Source organism: Dermacentor variabilis, chromosome 8, assembly GCF_050947875.1.
Source record: "Dermacentor variabilis isolate Ectoservices chromosome 8, ASM5094787v1, whole genome shotgun sequence".
In the NCBI taxonomy this organism is placed as follows: Eukaryota; Metazoa; Arthropoda; class Arachnida; order Ixodida; family Ixodidae; genus Dermacentor; species Dermacentor variabilis.
In genome coordinates, this window is record NC_134575.1 from 13,577,720 (window position 1) to 13,600,983 (window position 23,264).

Sequence of the window (23,264 nt, forward strand, 5' to 3'; positions counted from 1 at the left end):
GAGAGAATTATTATTTTATTGATTTCAGATGGCTCTTGGTTTGTGATGTTAGCAAGGAAACATTGCAAGAACATCACACTACACACACAGAAAGTTTAGCTGTTACAATTGTTACTCTCACTTTCTAAAATAACAGTTCTAGTGGGTTTTGTTTCCTATTTTCTTCTAGCTGTTAACTAAAAGATAATCATAATGGAATTTAAAAAGCGCATTTGGCTGTGTCGAATTCACTCCAATGTTTCTAGTGCAATGTGTTCTTCATGCACATAAATCAGCTAACAGGGTTTTTGGTGTGAAAGTGTCAACTAGCTCATTGGGTGAAAAAGCCGCTGTCCCGTGTGTAGCAGCACCCGAATTCCCATTGACTGCAATGCCATGGCACGAGTGCACTTCGACTGAGCAGAGCGGGCGAAAGCGAACAGCCCCTGCCGCAGTGTTGCACCAGGTGTTGCATGAGGAGAGAGGGCATCGCCGCGACACCGCGTCACCCTCGCTCTCACTCCCGCTCTTGGAAGACTGTGTTATCCGCATGTTCCTTGTCCGTGCAAGCTCTCGCCTGTGATCTTACTGCGCCTCAGGAAGGCCAAATCAAAATGCACCAAGCATCTCAATGCGCTCGCTTGCTTGCGAGGAGTTTATAACTTGAAGGTCCGCTCAGCAGCATTCAACTGGACATTAATGCTTTAGCATTTGCAACTCACAAGAAGTGCTTACATAGCCTCGGATTTTTTTCCTTTTGCAATTGACTCTCCACAGGGCCTTTAAAAATTGGCTTTCTTTATCACATTGAAAGTGTTAGTCTTTAAGTACTGCAAGTTCAACATGGTGAATAATTAGTTTTCTACGTGTGTTGTGGTCGGGTTTCATGCTATAACATTTGACCTTGTAGACAAAGGCTTACACAATGCACACTCTGGGCATGTTCATGCCAAATTTTTTTTTTCTTTTTCGTCCAGGAGTTCAGAGATACGAGAGAGGCTGGAGGGTGTGATGGCCCAGCTCCAAGAACTGGAGCAGGAGCGAAACCGCCAGATGGCGCTGGTGGCCTCCATGGCACGTCAGCGTGACATGTACCGCGCCCTGCTCACCAGCAGTGGCCGCAAGGACATCGAATTGCCCCCGCCGATGGTGGGTGCCAGCCATGTTCTCCACAGCTGCGCATGTTCTCCTTGCAGTACTCTGTAGAGCATTTGCTCAGTTCTGTTAATTCAACTCTGGCTAATTCTAATTTTTGGTTAGTTCGATTCCGGCCAAGGGCCCCGGCCTGTGCCCATGCATTCCTATGGGCCCAAGCTTTCGTTATTCCCATTCTAAAGTTTGCCTTTGTCGGACATTTCAGACTTGACCAGTCAGTATGCACATGCCTGACCCATATGGTCACCCCGATAGTGACCCCGTTAGTGGCATTGTCTGTCTTGGCGGAGCTTGGCGAATAGTGAATGCATTGGGCGTATGTCATTGCTCATCGAAAATGCCTATATTCAACCTGCCATAGGGAGGTTTTCAAGGAATAACTGTAGCTCAGAATGCTTGATAACAGTACATACCTGATTCTAACGCATGCCTTTGGGTGGAAATAGGTGTAGTGTGACCAAGCTGACTTTAAAATATTGTGTAGGAAAGCTGACTTTAGAAATCCAGCCGCGATCGTGCAATTGCGCAATTGGTCTTGTTGTTTTTTCTGCATCTTTCTTAATTCGACTCGCCTGGCAATTTGATCCATTTTGTTGGTTTCCTCAGGATTGAATTAATGGAAGTTGACTGTAATGCCTTATTTTATATGTGAATTCAGTGTCTGAAAACTTTCTATGATTGACTAGTATTGAGCAGCCGCAATCCAGGACAATTTACTTCCAGGAAAGGGTGCTGGTTCCCAGTTTTTAGGAGTTGTGGTACACCACCCGTCTCTTGTGTCTGCTTGACTTCTTTCATTTATAGAAGCCCTGTTCTCGACTGATGTTATATCTCAATATGATGATAAGCATTCCTTAGACATTTCTCATGAGGCAAACCCCATTCATCAGGGCCTATTCAGAAGTCGACACAGCCGCGACATATATTGTAATGGGCCAACAGGGGAGCTCACTTCGAGGATAATATTCAAACTTTTCAAATACTTGTACGTCCCTATTAAATTTACATCCGTACATATTTTTCATAAAGACAGAAAGACAATTAGTCTCTGCACAGATGCATAATCATGGCAAATTGGGCATTTATAACGCAATATGTTGTCAAAAGCCACCAATTTGCAAAGTCACAAAGCCATTTAAAGCCAGAAGTACAAAGTTTAGGCAATTCCATCCGCTGTCCATCATTGCCATGATAGCTGAACCGCCGTGCCTGCAGACCATAACACCAGAGTCCTCTTTAGCAATTTTTTGTAGAAAAAAAACTCTGTACATCGTTGCCCACTATTGTTCTTGGCAGGAGGACGAAAGTATCTTTGAGCCACAGGTGGCATCGACGCCGGCCGTAGGTGGCAAGCGCACGCCCGACCAGCTGCCCGGCAAGCTCTCTAGGCCGGGACCTCAGGACCCCAAGGCAGCCCTGGCAGAACTCCAGCAAGAGTTTGATACCTACAAGAAGGAAATGGCCGAGAACCATAGGTGAGTAACACACAGTCTGCTGATTCTCGCTCACCTCGCTTGCTTTACAACATTGCACCTTGTCGTTGTACTTAAAGTGGTACAAAATTAACAAGGGAATATACCAGGCACCCATGTTTGGCTCTTCATCGTCATCTTGATTCATTGCAGTCGTCGTCGTCGTCGTCATCATCATCATCATCATCATCATCATCATCATCAGCCTATTCATGTCCACTGCAGGACAAAGGCCTCTTGCAGCGATATCCAATTACTCCTGACATGCACGAGCTGGCATCATTTTTCTCATTTCGTAGTTCTCTGCTGTCCTGGAGTGCGCTTCACTTCCCTTGGCACCCTTTCTGTAAATGTAATAGACCACTGGTTATCCATCCTACGCATTACATGGCCTGCTCAGCTCCATTTTTTTTTCTCTCAACGTTAACTACAATACCAGCTACCCCCGTTTGCTGTCTACTCCACACCAGCATTTTCCTGTCTCTTAAAGAGACACTAATGGCACATATTTAGTCCACCTAAAATGATAGATTAGGGCTTGAGAACGTTTAAGGCGTCAATATTATCACGAACAGAGCTTTAGTAATCGAGAAATAGAGATTAATGCAGGACATGATTAAGAGACTCTCTTGGGACATTCAAGTACTAGCCCGATTTCGAAAGCACTCCTCATTATATATTCTGCCACTGTTACTGAACCACTCATAAGATAAAGGTCATTGTATTGCATTATAAGCCGGAAGTTAATGCAATTTGTCCAGTCCTGTTTGATATTTAGAAAAATGAACTAATTGATGTTACTCTTGACGTTGCAGTCGGTCGAAAGTTTTTTTTTTCTCCCCTCTGCGCCCGCACTTTTGCATTTCAGTAGTTTTGTTATTGCGTAGTGCTTCACTGGTTTTGCTGGCTCACGAAACTCGCACAAACTGCAACTAGCAAAGAATACCACGTCTATGTGATGTCACGAGATTCCCAAACGGTTCATGGCATTTGACCAAGAGCAGCTGCAGTGGCGAATCCAACGCTCTGTCTTGGCTCGGTTTCTCTATGGCCACGCATTTTCATTTTGCACAGAAAAGTGTAGTGCCGTCTGTTGGGCACTGTTTTACTCGCTGATGCCAGTAAAGGGCAGTGATGGCGTATGCAATGACATCATTCCCCACTCAGGGGCGGGTGATTTGAATTTCGCTAAAGGTATGCAGACCTGTCATTCACAATTTTCTTGTAAACTAAGTAAACTTGGCACAAAACAAGCACTGCAAAGTTTCTGGAAGGGTATTTTTGCAGTGCATTTTAACTTAGTATTGGTCTTTAATATCCCTTTAACATTACTTTTGTACTTTTGCATTCTATTGCTGGAATGTGTCACAAACAATTGCTTGTGGGAAATATGTTGCTGGTGCCTACAGGAGTTTCTGACGTGGCAATGTCAGTTACCTTAGTGATGAATAAAATTCCATGAATCATAATAAACTAGACTTTGAGCATACTTATGTTATCTGGTACGGTGATAAAAGTTATTCCAACAACATTAAAAGATTTTCCACTTGCAGCCACTTCGTCTTCGCTCAGCTATTGAAGCAAGATCGTATTTTTGGTTTATGTTGTGCAGTAAGACATTTGGTGTGTTTGCTTGCCGGGTTATCTTGTAACGGGAAAAACCACCATTGCATGTGAAACTCGCCATGACAGAAGTGAGCTGCTGTAGAAATGTGGACAGGTTCTGCTGCTGGCCAGCAAATACAAGTCCTGATGAATCAGGCAAACAAAAAAATCACATTTTTTGTATTTTAAAGGTACGACAAAAAAGAGTAATCTAATAATGAAATGAATGAAAAAAAAATTGAATGGAAGAAAGAAAGCAGTGGTGAGTTAAAAATCTGTGCTTGCTGTTGTTCGAATAAGAATGCAAACTATTGTATAACCTTGCTGGAGCTAATGCTTCATCAGAAATATGTAATTGAACTTCAGTAGAACAGACATGGATATAACCATGGAGGAAGGAAAGAATTAGAGCGTTGTGCGACATGATTGAACCCAACCGTACCAGCCCAACACGTGATCGCCACGTCAGAGCGCGTGGAAGGTTTAATGCTCCCGTACTTGAGGCAGAGCTACGGCAGGACAATCAAAAAAGAAACGAATATGCTGAGCCTCATCGGTCACTTGGGCCTATACTGCAAAGGAAAGAGCAAATTGAATGGCTTCACCTAGAGTTCACTTGCCAAGGCTGGCTGCATGAAGTAATGCTCTCACCTCATATTTTGTTCCTTCATGGATATAATGAAATGTTGCATATAACAGTAGATCTAGAATTTGGTTGGCCAGGCTTTACCCAAAGGAGTACTTTGCTGCTATAACAAATGCTTAACGATAGATTCAACACGATATCGGCTATAGTGAAGAAAAGTTTTGCTTGTACTTGGTTCAAATACCAAGCAAACCAGCAGCAGTGTGTGGGAACACCTGTGGAAGTAACTTCATAAATGCACTCTGTCATAATTCTTTGCCCGACCCTGACAGTGATTTGTTGATGGTGATATCTTTTCTCTTTTTTAAATATCGTATACAGTGTATCCCGAATATATCAAATCAGGACATGTGAAATTATTGTTTATGTCGAACAGTTCTAACAGCCCCTTGGAAATCCCATACAAAAGTATAACTCTGCACTATGCTTATATAGAGATCCCACTCACTGCCACATTCAACAATATATTGAATGCTGCACCGTGCTGTGCCCCTGCAAGTGTGCTTCTCTTAGTGGACGAGCGACTTGCGGTGTTTGTCTGCAAAAAACAATAAGTAAACTTTTCTTTTTGTGTGTGTGTTTTACATTGCCTTGGAGAAACAAATTGGTAAATTCCCGCCTTTCATGATCTCGGGAGACTGTCCGAGATGTGTGGACGGGTGTGAATAAGCTTCTGATCGGCATATTTTATTTTGAATTATTGATATGGCTACGTTGCAGAGGCGACATACAATGATGTATATTTACAACGCATACAAGAGGGGCAACGATGCATGAACAAGATGGCTGTCGAGACCCACACATGAGTTTTTTTCTGACTGGCGCCACTCTGGCCGTAACAGTATGCATTGAACATCTGATTTTTCAGACCCTGTAGGGGCCACAAGAAGGTCCGGAAAATTGGGCAGTCCGAAAAGATGAATGCATGCCTTTTACTGCCCTCAAGGGCTCAAATCGTCACAGGCATGACTGAAATAGCTATGAAGGTGTACTGGTACACTTATTAGGCATTTCAGTGCTTGTACTGTGACTGGAGACGGCGTGTGCACGCCTGTATAATTAAGGAATTCATATCGTCTCCCATGATAGTTGCCCCCTTTCCTATGTTGTGCTTCACCGCAATACATCACTTAGTCTTCACCGTGCAACACAACTGTATTGCGGCGAAGCTGATTTTTCAGAACTGACATGCAATGCGTCGTGCTTTCCGCGTGCCGAAGCCACCTTTCAGGATTACAGAGGCAGAGTCGGTGGCATTTCTTACTGTGGTGAATTTTTTTCAATGAAAAACACGCCACTGAACAGTAGGGAGCATGGTTGCAAACGTCAAAGCAGCTAGGCTTAGCGTTGCCGTGATGGTGACTATGGCTGCCAGCAGATTGGCATGCGAGAGCACCTGTTTGAAGCTGCAAGATAATGAACATAGCAGTAACACTGTAAAAAGTAGGGAAAATCAGATGGTGAAGGGTCTTTGCGTCTGAAATTTCGGACATTATCTCACGTTGCCTCTATGTAGTACATGGTGGTGCCACGAAGGCATCCAAAAAATCGGTCATTGAGTGTATCAAACTATTTTGCGATCCCCTTAAAGTTCGATATATCCAGGATTGATTGTATTGATTGAACTTTTTCAGCAGGTGTGACTGTTGTATTATTGAGGTTCAAGCACAAGGGGAAGCTCCTAATTGTTTTACGATACCAACCGTTGTTCATATCGTGGTGTTGTTCAAGTCATCTCTCCGCTTCAGAACACCCGGCTTGTATGTCATTGCCATGCAGGATGGTGACGGAGCAACTGTCGGCAGCCCGCGAAGAGACCCTGCAGCTGCGACTGGATGTGGCTCGGAAGGAGGCGGAGCTGACGCACGTGCAGGAACGGCTGAAGCTGGCGCAGAACAGCCTCGAGCCGCTGCAGCAGGAGGCCGCCACGCTGCGCGAGCGCTCTCACCACCTGGGCGACAACCTGGTGCAACATCAGCAGGCACTTACAACCCTCAGACAGGTTGGTGTTATTCTGTTGGTTAATCTTGTGGTACGCGTCGGGGTCACAGATATAAAAGGGACACTGAGAAAAGCTCTAAATAAGTTAAGACTAAGGAAGTTGTGTTTCAAAGCTCTATTTAGTCAGTTTTTAGAAGAAAAATTGTGGTGAAACTTGAATTTTTATAATTTCTAGCAGAAATCCCTGTACCAGTACTTCAGGATGAAGTCGTCGATTTCAAATTACTTTTTGTTATAGGATCATTGTCTTGCAGTGCAAGTTCTCTAAACTTGCCAAGTTCAGTCTTTGACTCTTTTGGCATACAGTACAGTTCATCTTTATTGATAAAAAAATTAACTAGATGTGAGTAGATGCCATGAAAATTCGTGATGTCATGGCGAGATGGTGCAGAAACATCGAGGAGGTGTCGCCACTCCCCTTTCATTTTCTCGCAATAGCAATTCCACGGACACTTCAAGCAAATGTTTGCCTGTCGCAATGGGCATTCTCACAGAGCGCAAATATTACGTGCACAATCCTGCCTCCACAACGCTATCAGTTCTAGCTGTGTTCTGCAAATTTATCAGTTAGGAACATTGCCCACATGCGAGTGTTTGCCATTCCTACCAGTATGCACAGATACAAACATTTGCTTTGTACGTCTTTGGGTTAGTTGCTGGCTGATCGCCCACAAGCCCCGCTTCACGTGCTGCCGTTAGTGCAGGCTGTGCATGTGATCTCATGCTGGATCAACGTGAATTTGTCTGTGTATATGAACAAATATCAAAGACAAGCTTCCTGCTATGATGGGCCACTCGACAACCACTCCGGCAATGCCTAACCAGCACCGCCTGATTACCGTACAGTCCATGCCCGTCAACAGCGGATCAGCACACAACATACTTTCAGACCATTTTTCTCTACTTTGTTTGTTTAGTCTGCCTATATTATCTATGCAACAGTCTGCTTTTAGTGGACCCGGCTATAATGAACTATCAGCCAGAGAGACAAATTTTGGGGCAAGCTTTGTGTAGTGTAGATGCAACATACTTTGCTGCAGTGATGCCAGCATGCAGCACTGCACTGCATGCAACTATTTCTGGCCACTTGCAAAATTTGCAAAAATGCACCTTTTCTTATAGAACGAATAAACTAGCGGCAAGCTTCCAGCAATGGTGTGTCGCGTAATGTCCCGCCGGCAGAGAGTTTTCGTGACAACTACGTAAGTGGCTCAGTGCCGCCAACATGCTCTTGGCTCAGTCCCTAGCAAGTGCTGAAGGTGCCGCTAGGCCTTACCAACATTGAAGTGAATCGATAGCATGCGGTGCTTCAAAAACAACTGCCATCGATTGCAAGATGTATCGTTTGGAGAATGCTTTATTTCTCACCGCATCAATTCGCGCAACAAAGGCTGCTATTCACGCCATCCAGACTGCTAGGTGACAGGTGCGGTCGAGCTGTTTCGCATCTAGTGCACCAACAGCCAGACGGCGACTCTGTGTGGAACTTGCCTCATACTGTGGCTCTTGTTCGTGCTGTAGATTTTACAGTGGTCGTCGCTTGTTGTGAAAGATGAAATTAAGACTAGAGTTTACTCTACCTGTGACTGTACTGTGTAAAAAACAAACTGTAGCCAATGTTAGTGTCATCGAGGGCGGTGGTATTTGCAAGCGGGTCAACCAGCACGACAGCGTTGGCTGACCTACTTCTTGCTGTTGTGCTGGCCCCTAATCTTGCTTTTTTTCTAGTGTGAGGAAACTGTCATTTGTAAGCAATCAGCGTCTGCTTGTAGGATGACAGCGTAAACCCATTTATTTAGTTGTATTTTTTCATTTCCATGTTCTTTATTGTTCTTGCGATCGCCTACGGGTTACACAGTGGTATATGTGAAGCTCGAGCCTTTTAACAACATACCACTCCCCTTATTTTAGACTGAAGGGACCTTTTTCGCTGGATTATCACGGTCCGTTGTAACAAGTGTCGACTGTATTTACCCACTGCTAATGTTATTTGCCTATTACATTTTGATGCAAAAGCATCAAAAGGCTCATTGAGCGAAAAAGATGTCTGTAGCACCAAAACGACTGGTAAATTCAACATTAGCTGTGATGTTATGTGAGCACCTCAACGGAGCAGAGCAGCAAAAAAGAACACCTGCTGCTGCACTGGTGCTCCAGATGTTACGTGAGTGGAGAAGTCATCGCCGTGACGCCACATCACCCTCGCTCTCAGGAGCCTGTATTATCATCGCATTCCTTATCAGTGCAAGCTCTTGCCTGCATTCTAACTGCGCCTCGGCAAGGCCAAATCAAAACGTGCCAAGCATCTCAACACGCTCGCTTGCGTGCGAGGAGCTCATAACTTGAAGAACCACTCAACGGCGTTCAATTGGATATTATTGCTTTTGCATGCACAACACATAAAAAGTGCTTAGGTGTCTTTGGATTTCTTTTCCAAGAAAATTTATTTAAAAATTGCATGCGTGCTATAATTGTATGTAAAACTGCGTACGCGGTGTTTGCAACAGCCTACCATCAGAGCCACCACCACCACCGCCATTGTTATCAAAAGGGCAACAGAACAAGTTCCTGCATAGGCTAGCGATGATGACATGCCGCTTCCAGTTTTTGATTACAGATGCTCAGTCAAAGGATAAGCTTTTTTCATGCTAAATTAGTGGTAGCAAAGCCACATCAGATGTTTTCAGCATTTACAAAAATTGCCTGCATTACAGTATGAACTGGCAAAGTGATTAGCCTAGGCATGGGCCACCATTTCTTTTGCAAGTGTTATGGAGGTGTTCAATAAATGCAAAACATCAAACGCACACAGGACTGTAGGGAAGATGGAATTTTGCAGCCCATACATAGCCAGCGATGAGGGGCTGAGGGTGATGATGATGGACAATAAGTGAAAATAAATTTTAATTCTATGAATGTAAACTTTACTGGTTTCACTTTTTTCCAGTTGTCAGAATCAGAGGCATGCTAAATGTTTCTTGCTAAAATATCAGCTGCATAATAAATTTCTACATTGTTTATGAGCTCTAATGTCATACAATAGACTCCCTTTAAGACGAACTCGAAGAGACCTTGAAAATTTGCTTATCTTATCAGAAGTTCGTCTTATCAGAAGAATAATTCGCAACATGGGAGGTGCCAATCCAAATATCTTACTTCAAAACGGTAAAGGAAGTAGACTTACAATGGGGGAGCATTTAATAGCTGAACGTAATAGCATTAGCTGAACTTAATAGAAAGCTATCTTCAAGTGGTACTCTTGCTTCGTTTCATCCAGTCCGTGACGGACGTTTGCCACTTCTGTGCAAATCGCCGAGCAGCCACAAACTATGTCATCTCACCTAATGACCTCAAAAATCCTTCTATGCCTTTGTGCTGCTGAAAAAAGTTCCTAGGGAGTTCAAGCAGGCATCTGCCGCCTCACAGGTCATCGGTGCAAGCTTCGAGATAGCGTAAGTACAAAGGAGTGTGCTGGGCCCGTATTCTGAAATGTTCGCCTTCCGCAACGCCTCCGCCAACAGCGCGCGCTTATTGGCAGTTTTAGCTAAGCCGGAAAATAAACAATGTCATCTAGTAGTTCTGGCCTGCGTCATTTTAACGTCATGGTGTCGATGGGTGCTCTCAACATATATCGAATAAACGAACGTGTCTTTTGGCGTTCAGTTGGTGGTGGAGTGTAGCGGAGATAGGATAGGTGGTAGTTTATAGTAGCCTTTTTGGTGGCATCTTACACGCATTGTTTCGCGGCAATATTTGTTGATTCATTTAAAATAAAACATTTCACACTTCCTTATTCAATATTATTTTACCTAAAGTGGCCATAACCAACGGTAGTCAGTGCGCAGAACTTGCACTGCGGCCACTACACTCAAAAACAGCACACCCTAGCCGCTCTGCTCTCACATGGTGCACTCTCTCATATGCGATGTGAAGCGTTCGGCAGTGCACGCCGACGTCACAAGTAAGCAGTCACTTGATTTATTGAACGTGACTATCGTGGTGGCGAAACTATAGCAGAAGGCGAACGTTTCAGAATACGGCCCCTGAGCGCGCGGCAGAGCAATGGATCATATAGGAAAGTCTAGGTGACGTTGAACGAAGTGGGGAAGGAGAAACGAGGCGAAACGTCACGAGGAAATCGTCTCGTGATAACATTGTCCTCGTGTTCCGTACGCTGCATGTCCGAGTGAAACCATGCGATGGTGAGCCCATGATGGCAGCCCGATCTCGCATCCGCAAAAGAGGAAATGGGGGTGGGGCCATGAGAAAAAGCGTGCTGTCATCCGTCACGCGCATGGCACCAGGGGGAGGGAGTGAGGGGGTTGTTGTACTTCGTTGTGCAGGCTATATCTTGAAAGTGATCTGGTTTGGGGGCACAGTTGAAGTGGGCCGAAGGATCATAGCTTTGCATGCGCTGCGTCCTTGTCGCTCAGTTTGTGTTGAAGTGATAGACAGCGCGAAGGTCACTTTGCTTGTTGCCTCTGCCATGATTCCTCGCGCCAGCATTTTGATGGCGAGCGTCCATGGTCATTAAGTGTGATGTGTTCATGTTTGCCTGTGCGCGCTGACATAATGTTTGTCAGTTTAGTAAGCGAAGGAAAGATGTGTTCTACTCTGACAGCTGCTGCATATGGCTTGGCCATGCAGCCCCTGTCTTGAATACAATCTGTGATGTGGACAGTCCAGGCACACCGAGAGCTGATAGTTTCATGTGCGCTATAGCACCCATACGCTTGCGTGTTATCCACTTTCACGATGTGAAATGTCACTCTCTTTTTGTTTCCTCCTCTTGTTTTCGCCTGTTGACAGGCAATGTGTGCCGCAGTCTTCCAGTAGGGTCCCTCAATGCGTGTGCCCCCGGGCGTGGCACATCGAGGGACCCTACCCTCCAGGATTGGTAGCGGTGGCAGTCACTCCGAATGTTCGTCTTAACTGAAGAGCATGTCCGAGGCGGTTCGTCTTAAGCGGATTTTTTTTGCATTGAGTCTATGGAAAATCAAACAAACGTTCCCGTATTGTTTATTATATGCGAGAATTCGGCTCAACTGACTTTGCCTTAATGAGAGTTCACTGTATTAACGTTTGTTTTCCATTTTGAACCCTTAAAAACTAGGTGCTCGTTAGATACGGGGGTATGTATGGGAGTTTTTTCTGCCTCTTCTTTAATATGATCCACTGAATAATTTCATCAATTTCATTGAGCCTGTGCATTGAGCCTGTGCCATGAGCCATTGCATTACTGGAAGTCTTAAAAAGATACCATGAAATTTCAAACGGGACCGGTGCTGGTCTTGCATGGTGGTTCCTCAGCTACTCGGACGCTGGATTGAGGCTATATGCTAGCAGCTTCCGCTTCCGCAACAGCATCACTGCCGTAACGCAATGCTTTTTTTTTTTTCCTTTCTTCCTTCGACTGACTGTGTGTTTGCCTGTTTTGGTCGGCAGCAATATGTCGGGGACAGAAAAACTGCCGATGCTCGTCATCGGTAAGTCGAAAGCTCTGAGGTGCTTTAAAGGCGTAAAGTCCCTGCCTGTCTTGTATGAGGCGAACAAGAAGGCATGGATAACACAGCAGCTTTTTGAAAGCTATGTGAGAAAACTAGATCGTAAATTTGATTTAGAAGGCCGCAAAGTTTTGTTGTTCGTCAACAACTGCGCTGCACACGGGCACATAAACAGCTTGAAGTCTAACCATTCCCTTTTTTGCGAGAAAGAACATGTAGCCAAGGCTGCCAAGTGTGCTTGCTCACTCTGTTGTCGAGCCAGAGCCGTCGGAGTCCGGAGGTGGCGTGGCGGGGGTTCCCCACTGCCGCGCGCTGATCCAGGTGGCCGTGTCTTGCGTTGCTGCGTCCCGACCCTACACGACAGATGACGGCACAGACTGCCAAAAACTAAGCCCCTCCCCAAAACCGGCCGGAAGCGACCCCAATAACTCTATTAACGTGTTGTCATGTGGGCCTTGTATTGGCGGCACTCGTCAAGTTTCGATTGCATCGCAGGCGCACATTGCTTTGTGAATCCGCACAAGTGGTGGGTTCACTGTTTGCACATAGGTATCTTTCTTTTGAATGTTTGCCAAATAAAATCTTATTTCTTGCTCCCTTCTCATTGAGATATTGCCGCGAAGAGAAGGCGGGGGGGGGGGGGGTCATTTTAGAGTTTCCGAATCTAAGCATCCCCCTTCACTTTGGACATCGTGATCGTAAAAAAAAATGGGAGTGCTTAGAATCTAGTAAGTAGGGTAATCCATTTTGGCAAAGTCCGCTGTGAAGGAAATCTGTATTGAATCTTTTGAGATGCTGGTGCAACAGCATTGCCTCTTCTTTCGATTCCATCCTGTTTTGCGCAGGAACTCTCGTCAGCACAGGAGGTGGCGTCCCGGGCCGAAGTGCTTTTGGAGAGTGCACGGGCTGAGCGAGACCAGCTGCGTGAAACGAACCTGCGCCTGGAGCGGGACTTGGAGACATTGCATCAGGAGAAAGGGTCCCAGGTAAGTCTTGTCAAGTGCAGTTAACAATACCAAGCAAAGCAGCATGTCTTCCAGTTATGTCGTAGATCAGCATTGCCAACTGCATGTTGTAAGATGCATGCACTTACAGTTGTTGCCACAAATACACTCTTAACCTCTATCAAACAAAAACACATCTACAGTGATTTGAAGAGCGTACTATTTAAATTTCCTGTCGATGAACTTTAACCAGACCTTATTTTCATTTTGCAAACTCCCACATGGATGGAATAATCAGGTGCTCCTTATAATTTCATCACGTCTAGTGTTAGCTTTTTTTTTATTGGAGATGATGCCACTGTATGTCGTTGTACACTTTACAAAGGACAAACTGTTGCTAACTTCAGTGTATAACAACCATGTTCAAAGCACTTAATGCATGTGAAGTGTTGAACCCCTTTCTGACTGTATACATTTGTCTCCCTTGAACAAACATTTGTTATAACATGTAATATCATCTGTGAAAATCAATAGGTATATTGTGAATTTAGGCATACATTCATGAGGTGCTTGAATATATCAGGATCTATATGCATAAGCTGTGTTACTCTGTTTACTATACTGATTTATGTGCATATATTATCCTGTATATTGCTGCGGTTGAGGAATATGAATCTGTTGTTTATATGGGTGCTTTCTACCAGATTACAGCATTGACTGAAATGTTTTTGTTGTAGTTTACTGTTCTTCCATCTTCATAATATACTGTTCTTGAGAAGGACATAGTGCAAAAGCGCAGTGGACTCATATTGCCGAGGCTTATTAGCTTTAAATTTTATCTGTTTTTCAGGCACGCATCCTTAACAACTTGGAGACGCTGCAGCTCAACTTGGAGCGTATGGATTCTGAGCGTAATGCTGCTGACCAGGCCAAGGTGAGTAAGGTCTTTAAGGACAGCCTTTCTTAGAGAGTTACCACCACTTTTCCGTATTCTGTGTTTCTTGCCTCCTATCATGGGGTAATCCCTGAGATAGTGAAACCTAAAAATGTGGGCCGATATGTGCTACTGGGTATGTGCCTCTGGAACCATTGGTTGCCGTGACATTCCGAATGAATGAATATATATATTCAGTCTGCGCTCGTTACAATGGACCCGTGTACAACAGACTTTTGGACATAACGGACCATGTTTTAGTCTTAGTTTGTTATACCTATTTTATTAATGCAATGAAGTTCACTTTTAACGGACTGCGCTACAACAAACTGTCGACTACAGCAGATGAAGTTAGTCGAAATTTTTTTCAAAATCGGGCATATAAAACGGACCTTGGCCGTGTCGACACTGGCTGGCAGCTGACTTGCTGTCAATAGCGGCTCAATATTGCGTGCACGAGGGAGGAAGGCAGGGCGGAAACGCACTGTTTTCTTCGCACAGGCAGGTGGAGGCGATAGAGAGCAGGTTGTAATCCGGTGGCTGCTGCTTACAGCGCGGCTACTGTACCTTGAAAGCGATCTACAATGTGGACAAAGTGCACCCAGTGCCTGTAGCCTCGTATGCGTTGTGCTTTTGACATTTAGTTAGCATTGAAGTGAGAGACTGTGCGAAGGTCAATTTGCTTGCTGCTTCTGCCGCGCTTATCTTGTTTAATTCGGTATTGCAATCGATCCTCCGCCTTTTGGGTGAAACTGCGACTTTTTTGTTTGTTTTTACTTTGGATGTTCGTCACTCACTCTTTGCAATAAAGTTGTTAGACATTGTGATGAAAGCTTCGGAAATGAGGTGTTTTGGATATTACGGACTTCCATATTACCCTTCCACCCCTCCAAACACGAATGGGCTGTGCCCATAGCTCTACGTCGTGCCACCCGCTGAAACATGAATGGACTGTGCCAACTGCACTGCTTCCAGATTGCTCGCTGGCTTCTCATTCAGCGCAGTTCTGCAAACAGCTTAATTGCTCATTTTCGTCTTTGCTTTTGTGTCGAAATCGTTCCTGGCCATGTGGTTTCTCAGCCTCGTTTGACATCCGCCTGCTGATCATCGGCAATGCACGATGTTGCCAGTGAAAAGAAAGCACACTGCTATAGATTTGGAAACTAAGTGCTTCTAACCAATGAAGCGATCATCGTGAATGTGCATGCATTGGATAACGACGGCAGTGCGCGGCTATAGATTTGGAAACTAAGTGCTTCTAACCGATGGAGGCGATTGTCGTGCTCGCATCGCCTCATTGGTGCTCGCATCGGATAGCGATGATGGCGGCGATTGCAGCGATGACGCAGTAGAGCAGGCTGCCTCAACGTTGTCCTCACAGGAGGTCTGGCAGATGATCCAGTCCCTCCGGTGCTTCATTTTTGCGAGGAAGCTTCCGCTGAACTACATGGAGCACCTAAGTGCACTGGAGAAGGATGTCGGCAAGCTTCACGTAAAGCATGCAAAGCTGACAGACATAGGCTTTTCTCGTGCAAGCCAGTGAGAAGTGATGGCGAGATGCTTGTGGTGACCTTGCCTGAGCGTTTCTTCTCGATTTCTCAAGCTGACAAGCTGCCATGTCAGCCTTCTCGCAATTTTTAAAAGGCCCCTTTTGGGTCCACCAAAGCGATGCCTCAGCGATTCTCACATATCCCTTGCAACCCGTGACCCTCTTTGCCGACAGCCGTGGCTGGTTACACGCGATCGGAGCACCCAGTAAGCAGTTAAACAAGTGAACACAATCAGCAGCTGGATGGAGGAATGTGGTGGGGAAGGGCACTGGCTTCCCCGCCATTATAGTTTTCTCCCAACAGCCCTGCTATCCCCCTATTATGATTTTTTCATGCAACTCCGTTATAAGAATTATCAGTTGGAACAAAGAAATTTTTGTGTCTCTTGAATATTGTTATAAGTGGGTTTGCCTGTATCACATTTTGATGCCACTGTCACTGCCGACTGCAGTCCAGGAAAGGTCCGTGCTGTGCAATTTCGTTATTTATGGTCTGCGTGCACTACATTTCACCAATTTCATGCTTGTACATGCCAGAAAATGAAGTACAATCAATCACTGATTTTTCCGGATGCTTGATTTTTCGGACATGCCAGATAATTCAGACTCCTTTGCGGCACTGATGCGTACCGCATATGTCAATGTATAAGAACGTCCGAAATTTAGCACGCAAAAAACCTTTGCCATCTGTTTTTCCGGACATTTTTCCATGACCGCAGGTACGAAATGGCATTAATCGAAGACACTACCGCCGCTATCTTTAGTATCTCGCCGCCTTGAACTGCCGCTCTCGCACGCACGTCAGGTGGCAGCCGTAGCCACCACAGTGGCAATGCTAGGCCTAGCTACTTGGACGTTCGCTACCAAGTTTCTTGCTGTAAGGTGCCGTGTTTTTAATTACAACAATTCGCTGCTGTTAGCAATGGTGCCGACTTCGCCTTTTTAACCCTCACCAACGGCTTCGAAGCCCGGAAAGCACGTGCATTGCATAATGCTGGCTCACAAGTCAGCTTCGCCTCAGGACAGCATTGTTGAAGCAAACATGAAGTATTGCGGTGAAGCTTACCAAGAGTGAGAAGGGGCAATTGTCACAAGACACGGTATGTATTCCTTAATTATATATGTCTATACCCACCATCTCCTATCACAGTACGAGCACTGATACACCTAACAAGTGTACTTGCAGGCCTTTACAGATGTGCCTGTGGCAATTTGAGCCCATCAGGACAGTAAAAAGGCATGCATTCATTTTGTTTCAATGTTCCCAATTTTTCGGACGTTCTTGAAGTGCCTAGGGAGTCCTAAAAATCGGACATTGACTGTAATTACTACGCACTAACCATTTTGCATGCGTTATGCAACTATGACTTAAACGATCATTCAATACATTAAGATCCATGGCAACAGGGCTGGGAATTCATTGCAGCTATATTTAAACAGGAATTATTATTGAGTGGGTACGTATTATAGATGCTTTACTGTATATGTGTGTACAAAGTGTGTGCTGAACTGTAGAAATAGTCACAAAAGAAATATTCTCATGTTTAACAACAACAAAAATACACTTAAACTTCGGTATCACGAAGTCGGTAAAATTGGCAATTTGCTTTATTATATCAAAATTGTGTTGTACTGAAATTCGACCTTTTATGCAAATAAGTATGCCGATAAATTGTTCTTGCACGGAAAGGGGCTGCAGAATTTCCTGAATTATCAGACAATTGAAAAAAAAGCAAATTTGAGTGAGAAAACAATTCCTTTTGATGAATTTGGGAGTCAGCTACGAATGATACGGTTTCATGCTTTGTCGGCCATATTTTCACATCTGCACTATGAATTAAGCAAAGCCAGCCATGCTTTCAGGCGATGCACCCTAACGGCTGATAGTGTCACCCTCATTGGGACGACACTATCATGAAAAGCGCCAGCAGCGGAGAGCGAATGCTTCTGCTTTTCGCTCCAATGGCTCACTGAAACTTGAGATTATGCAACCTGCAATACTGCATGCGCAGGAAGATAGCTTACATGATGATGCACTGTCTTGGCACACCAACTCTTTGCACATGTGGCAAATTACCTCTAAAGCAGGGTGCGTGACTGTGTATGCACTCAGCTGTGCTTGCAGCCATGTGCAGCTACTGCCAAAACGCATGCCAGAAATCGAGACGGTGGCAGAGAAATTTCATTATATTGGAATCGCATACACACATACTTCGTTATATTGAGGTTCTAAATACAAGGTGTTCCATGGACAAGAGATTAAAAAAGTTAAATACTTCGGTATATCGAGAATTTCATTATATTGAAGTTGGTATATTAAGGTTTAACTCTACTATAATTTTACTAACATTTTGACCCATGGCCTGGCCTTCATCAGAGTGAACCGGACTACAAAACCTTTTCGTTCCCAAGGTGTTGGAAAGGGAAAGAACATATGGGAAAGAGATGTGGCTCATGAATCATTGCTCTTTGAAGCTTCCCCTGAGGATAAATGATTAGGCAACTAGGGCCACTGGACTTATACTCTGTATGACTGTAACCTTGAAGCTTCTCTACATGCAACCTGGTCATAGAGGCAAGACCTGTAGTTTGCTTGCAGTTTACAACTTGCTGTTTGTTTAAAGATATGTTAATACCAGTTAGAAGCAGGAGCTTGTCGTCTATGACTGGTAGGCCTGTTAGTTGCAATACTGTTCGTAATGTCACTGGAATATAGTTGTTTTGATACTTTCTAAGTGTAGTCACACTGCGCATGAAACCCAATATCTACATCCAGTGAGTCGTCAAACAAAACACTTGCCTGAACGCTTTTTTGAAACACAATCCCTCGTGTAAAGCATTCTCTTCTGTACTGATAGAGGCACACCGCTGTCCATTCATTCGTTGTGGTCCAAGCTCAAGTCTTTAGTGATTTTTGTGTAGTGTCGCCTGATGTCAGTTTTTGTCATACTTGTGGTGCAGATGTCCCACCTGGAGCTTCGGTGCGAGTCGCTGCAACGACAGCTGGAGGCACAGGCAGAGCAGCAGGCTTCGCTGGCAGCTGCCTGGGAGAGGCAACTGCGTGAGGCCCAGGAACGTGCCGTGGCGGAGGCGGAGCGGTCGCGCAAATCCACTGACGAACTGGTGGATGCATATGCACAGCTTCATCAGGCGCGCCAAGAAGTATGGGTGCTGTTCTTCTATGGCTTGTCGTTCGTAGTGATCAGAGCTTGTGGGAATGTCTTGTTTGGCTGCTTGGTGGATATCTGCATGAGAAAATGATCTAGCTGCTCAAGCATTATGAAAAGCTTGTGTGTCCAGAGTTTTGACGCTGCTATACTGAAACTGTTTTTTGTTCTATTCTCTTACCAGCTCTGTGAAAAGCAGTCGCATCTAGCACGCAGCGAAGCCTCAGGTGAGCTCTGCAATTTTATGCCGAATTCTCCAGTCATTGCTCTCTTCTGGTTGCTCGATGGCTATGGTGTTAGGCTGGTGAGCACGAGGTCGTGGGATCGAATCCTGGCCACGGCGGCCGCATTTCGATGGGGGCAAAATGCGAAAACATCCGTGTACTTAGACTTAGGTGCACGTTAAAGATCCCCAGGTGGTCGAAATTTCCGGAGTCCTCCACTACGGCGTGCCTCATAATCAGAAAGTGGTTTTGGCACGTAAAACACCATAATTCTTTTTCTTCTTCTGGAGCAACTGCAACAAAATTGTGGGCTCTATCGAAAGCTTAGTTTCAAATTGTGTAGGTACTAGAGCAGCCTCTGTGCATAATTTTGCATTTAAAGTGCGAGCTCATGTGTTAGGACGAGACACCCCCCCTAGAAAAAAAAAACAGAAAGAAAGAAAGAAAAAAGCAGCCATACTGCTCTCTGGAAATGACTTAGGCCTTTGAATGTAGAGAATCAGCGCGGTGCTTGGGTGTGAGCTTGGAGACATACGATGCCAGATACTCATGGAAAATTTGTGAGGTCATGTTTTGGGAATCTGAGTTATGTATATTTGTTAACCACCTGGGGAGGTATTGTTCTGCAAGAGTCCACCTATTGGACACGTCCATTTCGTCTGCTGTTGAAGTTGTGATTGGCTGGGCTGGGCTGCACATCCGCAGCAGTGAGGTGCCACAGCCAATCAGCACTCAAGCAGCAGACGAAATGGACATGTCCACTAGGTGGACTCTTACGGAATACCTCTCCAGGTTCCTGCACCATCTACTATAAAGGCTGGTCATAATAAAGGACCGAACAATTACCAACCCTGCAGCTTTGCTGAGATTGCTTCGAAAGTATATAGTACCGCTAATTTATAACTCTAGCCGAAGTGACATTTCATTGCTTTTGACCTTTGAGGTCTGTGTGCCTGTTCTCTGAGAGGCAGTACCTATCGCATCAGTTTATTATGATGTGATATGCAACATTGTTGAACGTTTCGGATGGTGCAGCTAACCACATTTAACTTTGCACAACGAAGTTTGTGACAACATTCGTTACTGATGTTTTCATGGCCCTTGTGATCTTTTGGTTATGACAACATTCCTCTGTATTGCAGCTGAGTCAGCAGAAGTGAGCTCACTCAGGAGCCTCCTGACCAAGACCCAGGAAAAGGTCAAAGGTGAGCCCCTGCAATGCTTTGCCTCTTTAAATGGACCATTTTCCAAATTTGCAAGTGTGCTTCCCTGCAATGTTTAATTGCCCAACTAATGGTGGCACTAGTCGTGGTTCAAATGAAGGCACAAATGCTCAATGCACATGCTGGGATCGGTCTCTTTTATATGGTCTCATCATGATAGCCACGCCTACGTTTTTCATGTCATTAGGCAAGCAAACTGTGCTCGTATGTAGGAACTGCAAGAAGTGACAGTGCTGCCATTAGCTTGGCAAACTGTTTCACGGGAACGCTCTGTACAAATATGCAAAAGGTCTGGTCGTTTATTGCACAACTGATCATACTAATTGGGTATGAAAAATAGCCACAATCTACCAGCTGATGTACTGTAGACATGAAAGGTTTGCAGGACTCAAGTTTCCATGAAAAGGGCCAATTTTAGAGCAGTTTTAACTAGCTGTTAGTAAAACGGTGCAACACACTTTTGGTTGTGTGCATTAGAACAGGTTGCAAATCTGAAACTAGGGCCGTGTATTCTGACAGGGGAAACACAGTCGCCGACAGATTTCTTGGACTCCAAAAAATTTGAACTTGATGGATATTCCGGACTTAACAGATGCATCATCATGAGGTTTACGCAAGCCAAGAGTCAAGCTAACCTAATGCGATTCGCATCATGGTGGTAGAAAGCCGTCTTTTTTGTGGTGGCTGGGGATGGTTTACGCGGGAAAGGCTTATTGAGCATTTCTTTGAGCAATTACTTGTCAGGGCCTTGGAAGGCCTTGTAAACCTTTGGAATTCTTTCTGCAAGTGCTATTTGAGCCCTGCTTTTTGTGCCTCTTCATTCCTTTGTCACTCTCGTGCATGGTGTTTCATTCCCGTTGCATTTACTCGTGCTTGCAGAACTCCAGGCAGAGCTGCAAGCTGTGCAGCAGCACTCAGAATCCCTACAGGCGGTGTGCACTCAGGCTGAAGCACGCCTCGCTGAGCAAGACACCCTCAGCGGTCATTGCCGTGAGGCTTTGGAACAGGTGCAGCAGGGTGAGTTGTTTCTGTTACCACTGCTGTGAGAAAAGCTATGTGCTTATTCTATTTTCGCTGATGTTGGAGGCTTCCTTATGGCACATTCAGCTGGTGGTTCTCGAGTACTTCAGAGTGCGGTACATGTTACACTTGGTTGGTCGGAATTGAGCACACAGAACACATTCACCTGGTTCTTTCAGAGCGCTGTGCACCGGCTCAGGGTACTCGGGGCCTCTCACAGTACAGCTGAGATCTGGCGGAGTGCCGGTCACGTGGCCCAAGCAGCTTTTGTTTGTAGGCATGGTGCCAGCTGCAGTGGTAACAGCGATAGCAGGCACTGTCTCAGCGCCCGCGTGCCTTGCTTACAACAGAAGCGCTGATGTGTTTCCTCTAATGGCCTCCAATTTCTCTGGCGAGTGCCTGAACATTCGGGTCAGGCACACTTTCTCCTTTTCCAATCTAGAGTGGGCTCCACATCGTTCCACTACAAGTTGCTGTGCGGTAGGAACCAGCCGAATGTAACATAATGCACTCCGGGGCACTGTACACCCTGCATGTGGCTATAACGGAGGGTGATGAGCTTCTGTTCTGGACACGCACACAGTTGTTCCACAATGTATGCTTGACCTGCAGTGCTGGTCAGTCAGAACTGTGGAACATTTGGCAAATAAGGTAACATGATGCCGCATGCGTGAGGCAGTTTTTCTTTCCCAGTATTAATAGTGGCATGAATACTGAATCATGCGAGCTCCACAAAAAAAAATTACAAAAGGGGGCAGGTAACTTCTCGACACAAAGCTGCTACATGACGAGCTTGTCTACTTGTGGGACATAAGGACAAATGCAGGTAGCTTCAAAATGGGTACTTAGTTAAGGAATTAACCTTAGTTCTTGAGGGTATCTTTTTTTTATCTTCTAGGTTCGGCTCAACTAGGAATCTGTCCACCCACCATGTTATCCTCTGTCATGATAATGGTGATGCTCTCTTTGATAACGACATGGTGAAATGCATATGTAACAGGGAGAGGCGGGCTATTTGGTGGTCGATATTGGAATGCATTATGTAACCGCGTGAACGACAACGGACGAAGAAGGAAGCGCATGGAACAAGCGCTGATCTAATGATTGTCCTGTGTGCTGTGCACTTGTCCTTTGTGTTTCCTTCTTCGTCCATTGTTGTTTGCGCAGTTACATAATGCATTCCATGGTGAAATGTAGCCTGGACTACTTATGACCGGATATAATATGGTGTTTTCTGACTCCCATTTACCCTTCCATAGAAGCTGGGTATGTGCATATCACTTATGATGTAGCTATGCGAAATGAAATGCTGGTCATAATGCAGATGTGTGCGGCTGCTTGGGCTACATGTTTTGCATGGGTGCACTTTTTGAAAACTGCCATTTTTGTTATATAGTGAAGTACCTCTCATATCGCATATGATTGTGACTCTGGCAACTTAACATTATAAGCAATCCATAATGCACATTTCAAGACAGGCCTTGAAGACAGTTCTTGAAGAAATAAAGCCGTTTATGAGTGACAACGAGCCATCGCCTTAAATTTTCGTAGCTATGGGCTCGTTTTTACGTTGACCCAGAAACAGTATAATGAAAGGTATCTCAACAGGTTTATTACATTGTACATTTGCATTTGCACGGGCTCTGCAGCAAAGCGCGATCTGGAGGACAAGGTGGCTCAGTTGGAGCAGCAGTGCCACGAGTTGGCCAATGAGAAGGTGCGCCTTCTCGAGGAAAACAAGGCCAAGGTGCGTCATTGCAGACATTTCACGTGCTCCCCCCCCTCCTCTATTTTTTCTGCTGTTTATTCTTGCCATTTACTATGCAGTTTGTGCCAGAAAT

The 23,264-nt window shown here is 45.0% G+C and overlaps 1 protein-coding gene across 2 annotated transcripts in view; it reads left to right on the plus strand.

Annotated features, from left to right (window-relative positions):
* Positions 1 to 23,264, plus strand: part of Mgtor (nuclear basket protein megator) — a 123,173-nt gene that overhangs the window by 34,371 nt on the left and 65,538 nt on the right. For both annotated transcript variants that reach the window (XM_075701202.1, XM_075701203.1), the window contains exons 13-22: positions 957 to 1,128; positions 2,431 to 2,609; positions 6,637 to 6,859; positions 13,208 to 13,348; positions 14,157 to 14,240; positions 18,751 to 18,951; positions 19,141 to 19,183; positions 20,323 to 20,385; positions 21,283 to 21,420; positions 23,073 to 23,170. In XM_075701202.1, the coding sequence (XP_075557317.1) occupies positions 957 to 1,128; positions 2,431 to 2,609; positions 6,637 to 6,859; positions 13,208 to 13,348; positions 14,157 to 14,240; positions 18,751 to 18,951; positions 19,141 to 19,183; positions 20,323 to 20,385; positions 21,283 to 21,420; positions 23,073 to 23,170 (1,342 nt within the window). The remainder of the gene's footprint in view (positions 1 to 956; positions 1,129 to 2,430; positions 2,610 to 6,636; positions 6,860 to 13,207; positions 13,349 to 14,156; positions 14,241 to 18,750; positions 18,952 to 19,140; positions 19,184 to 20,322; positions 20,386 to 21,282; positions 21,421 to 23,072; positions 23,171 to 23,264) is intronic.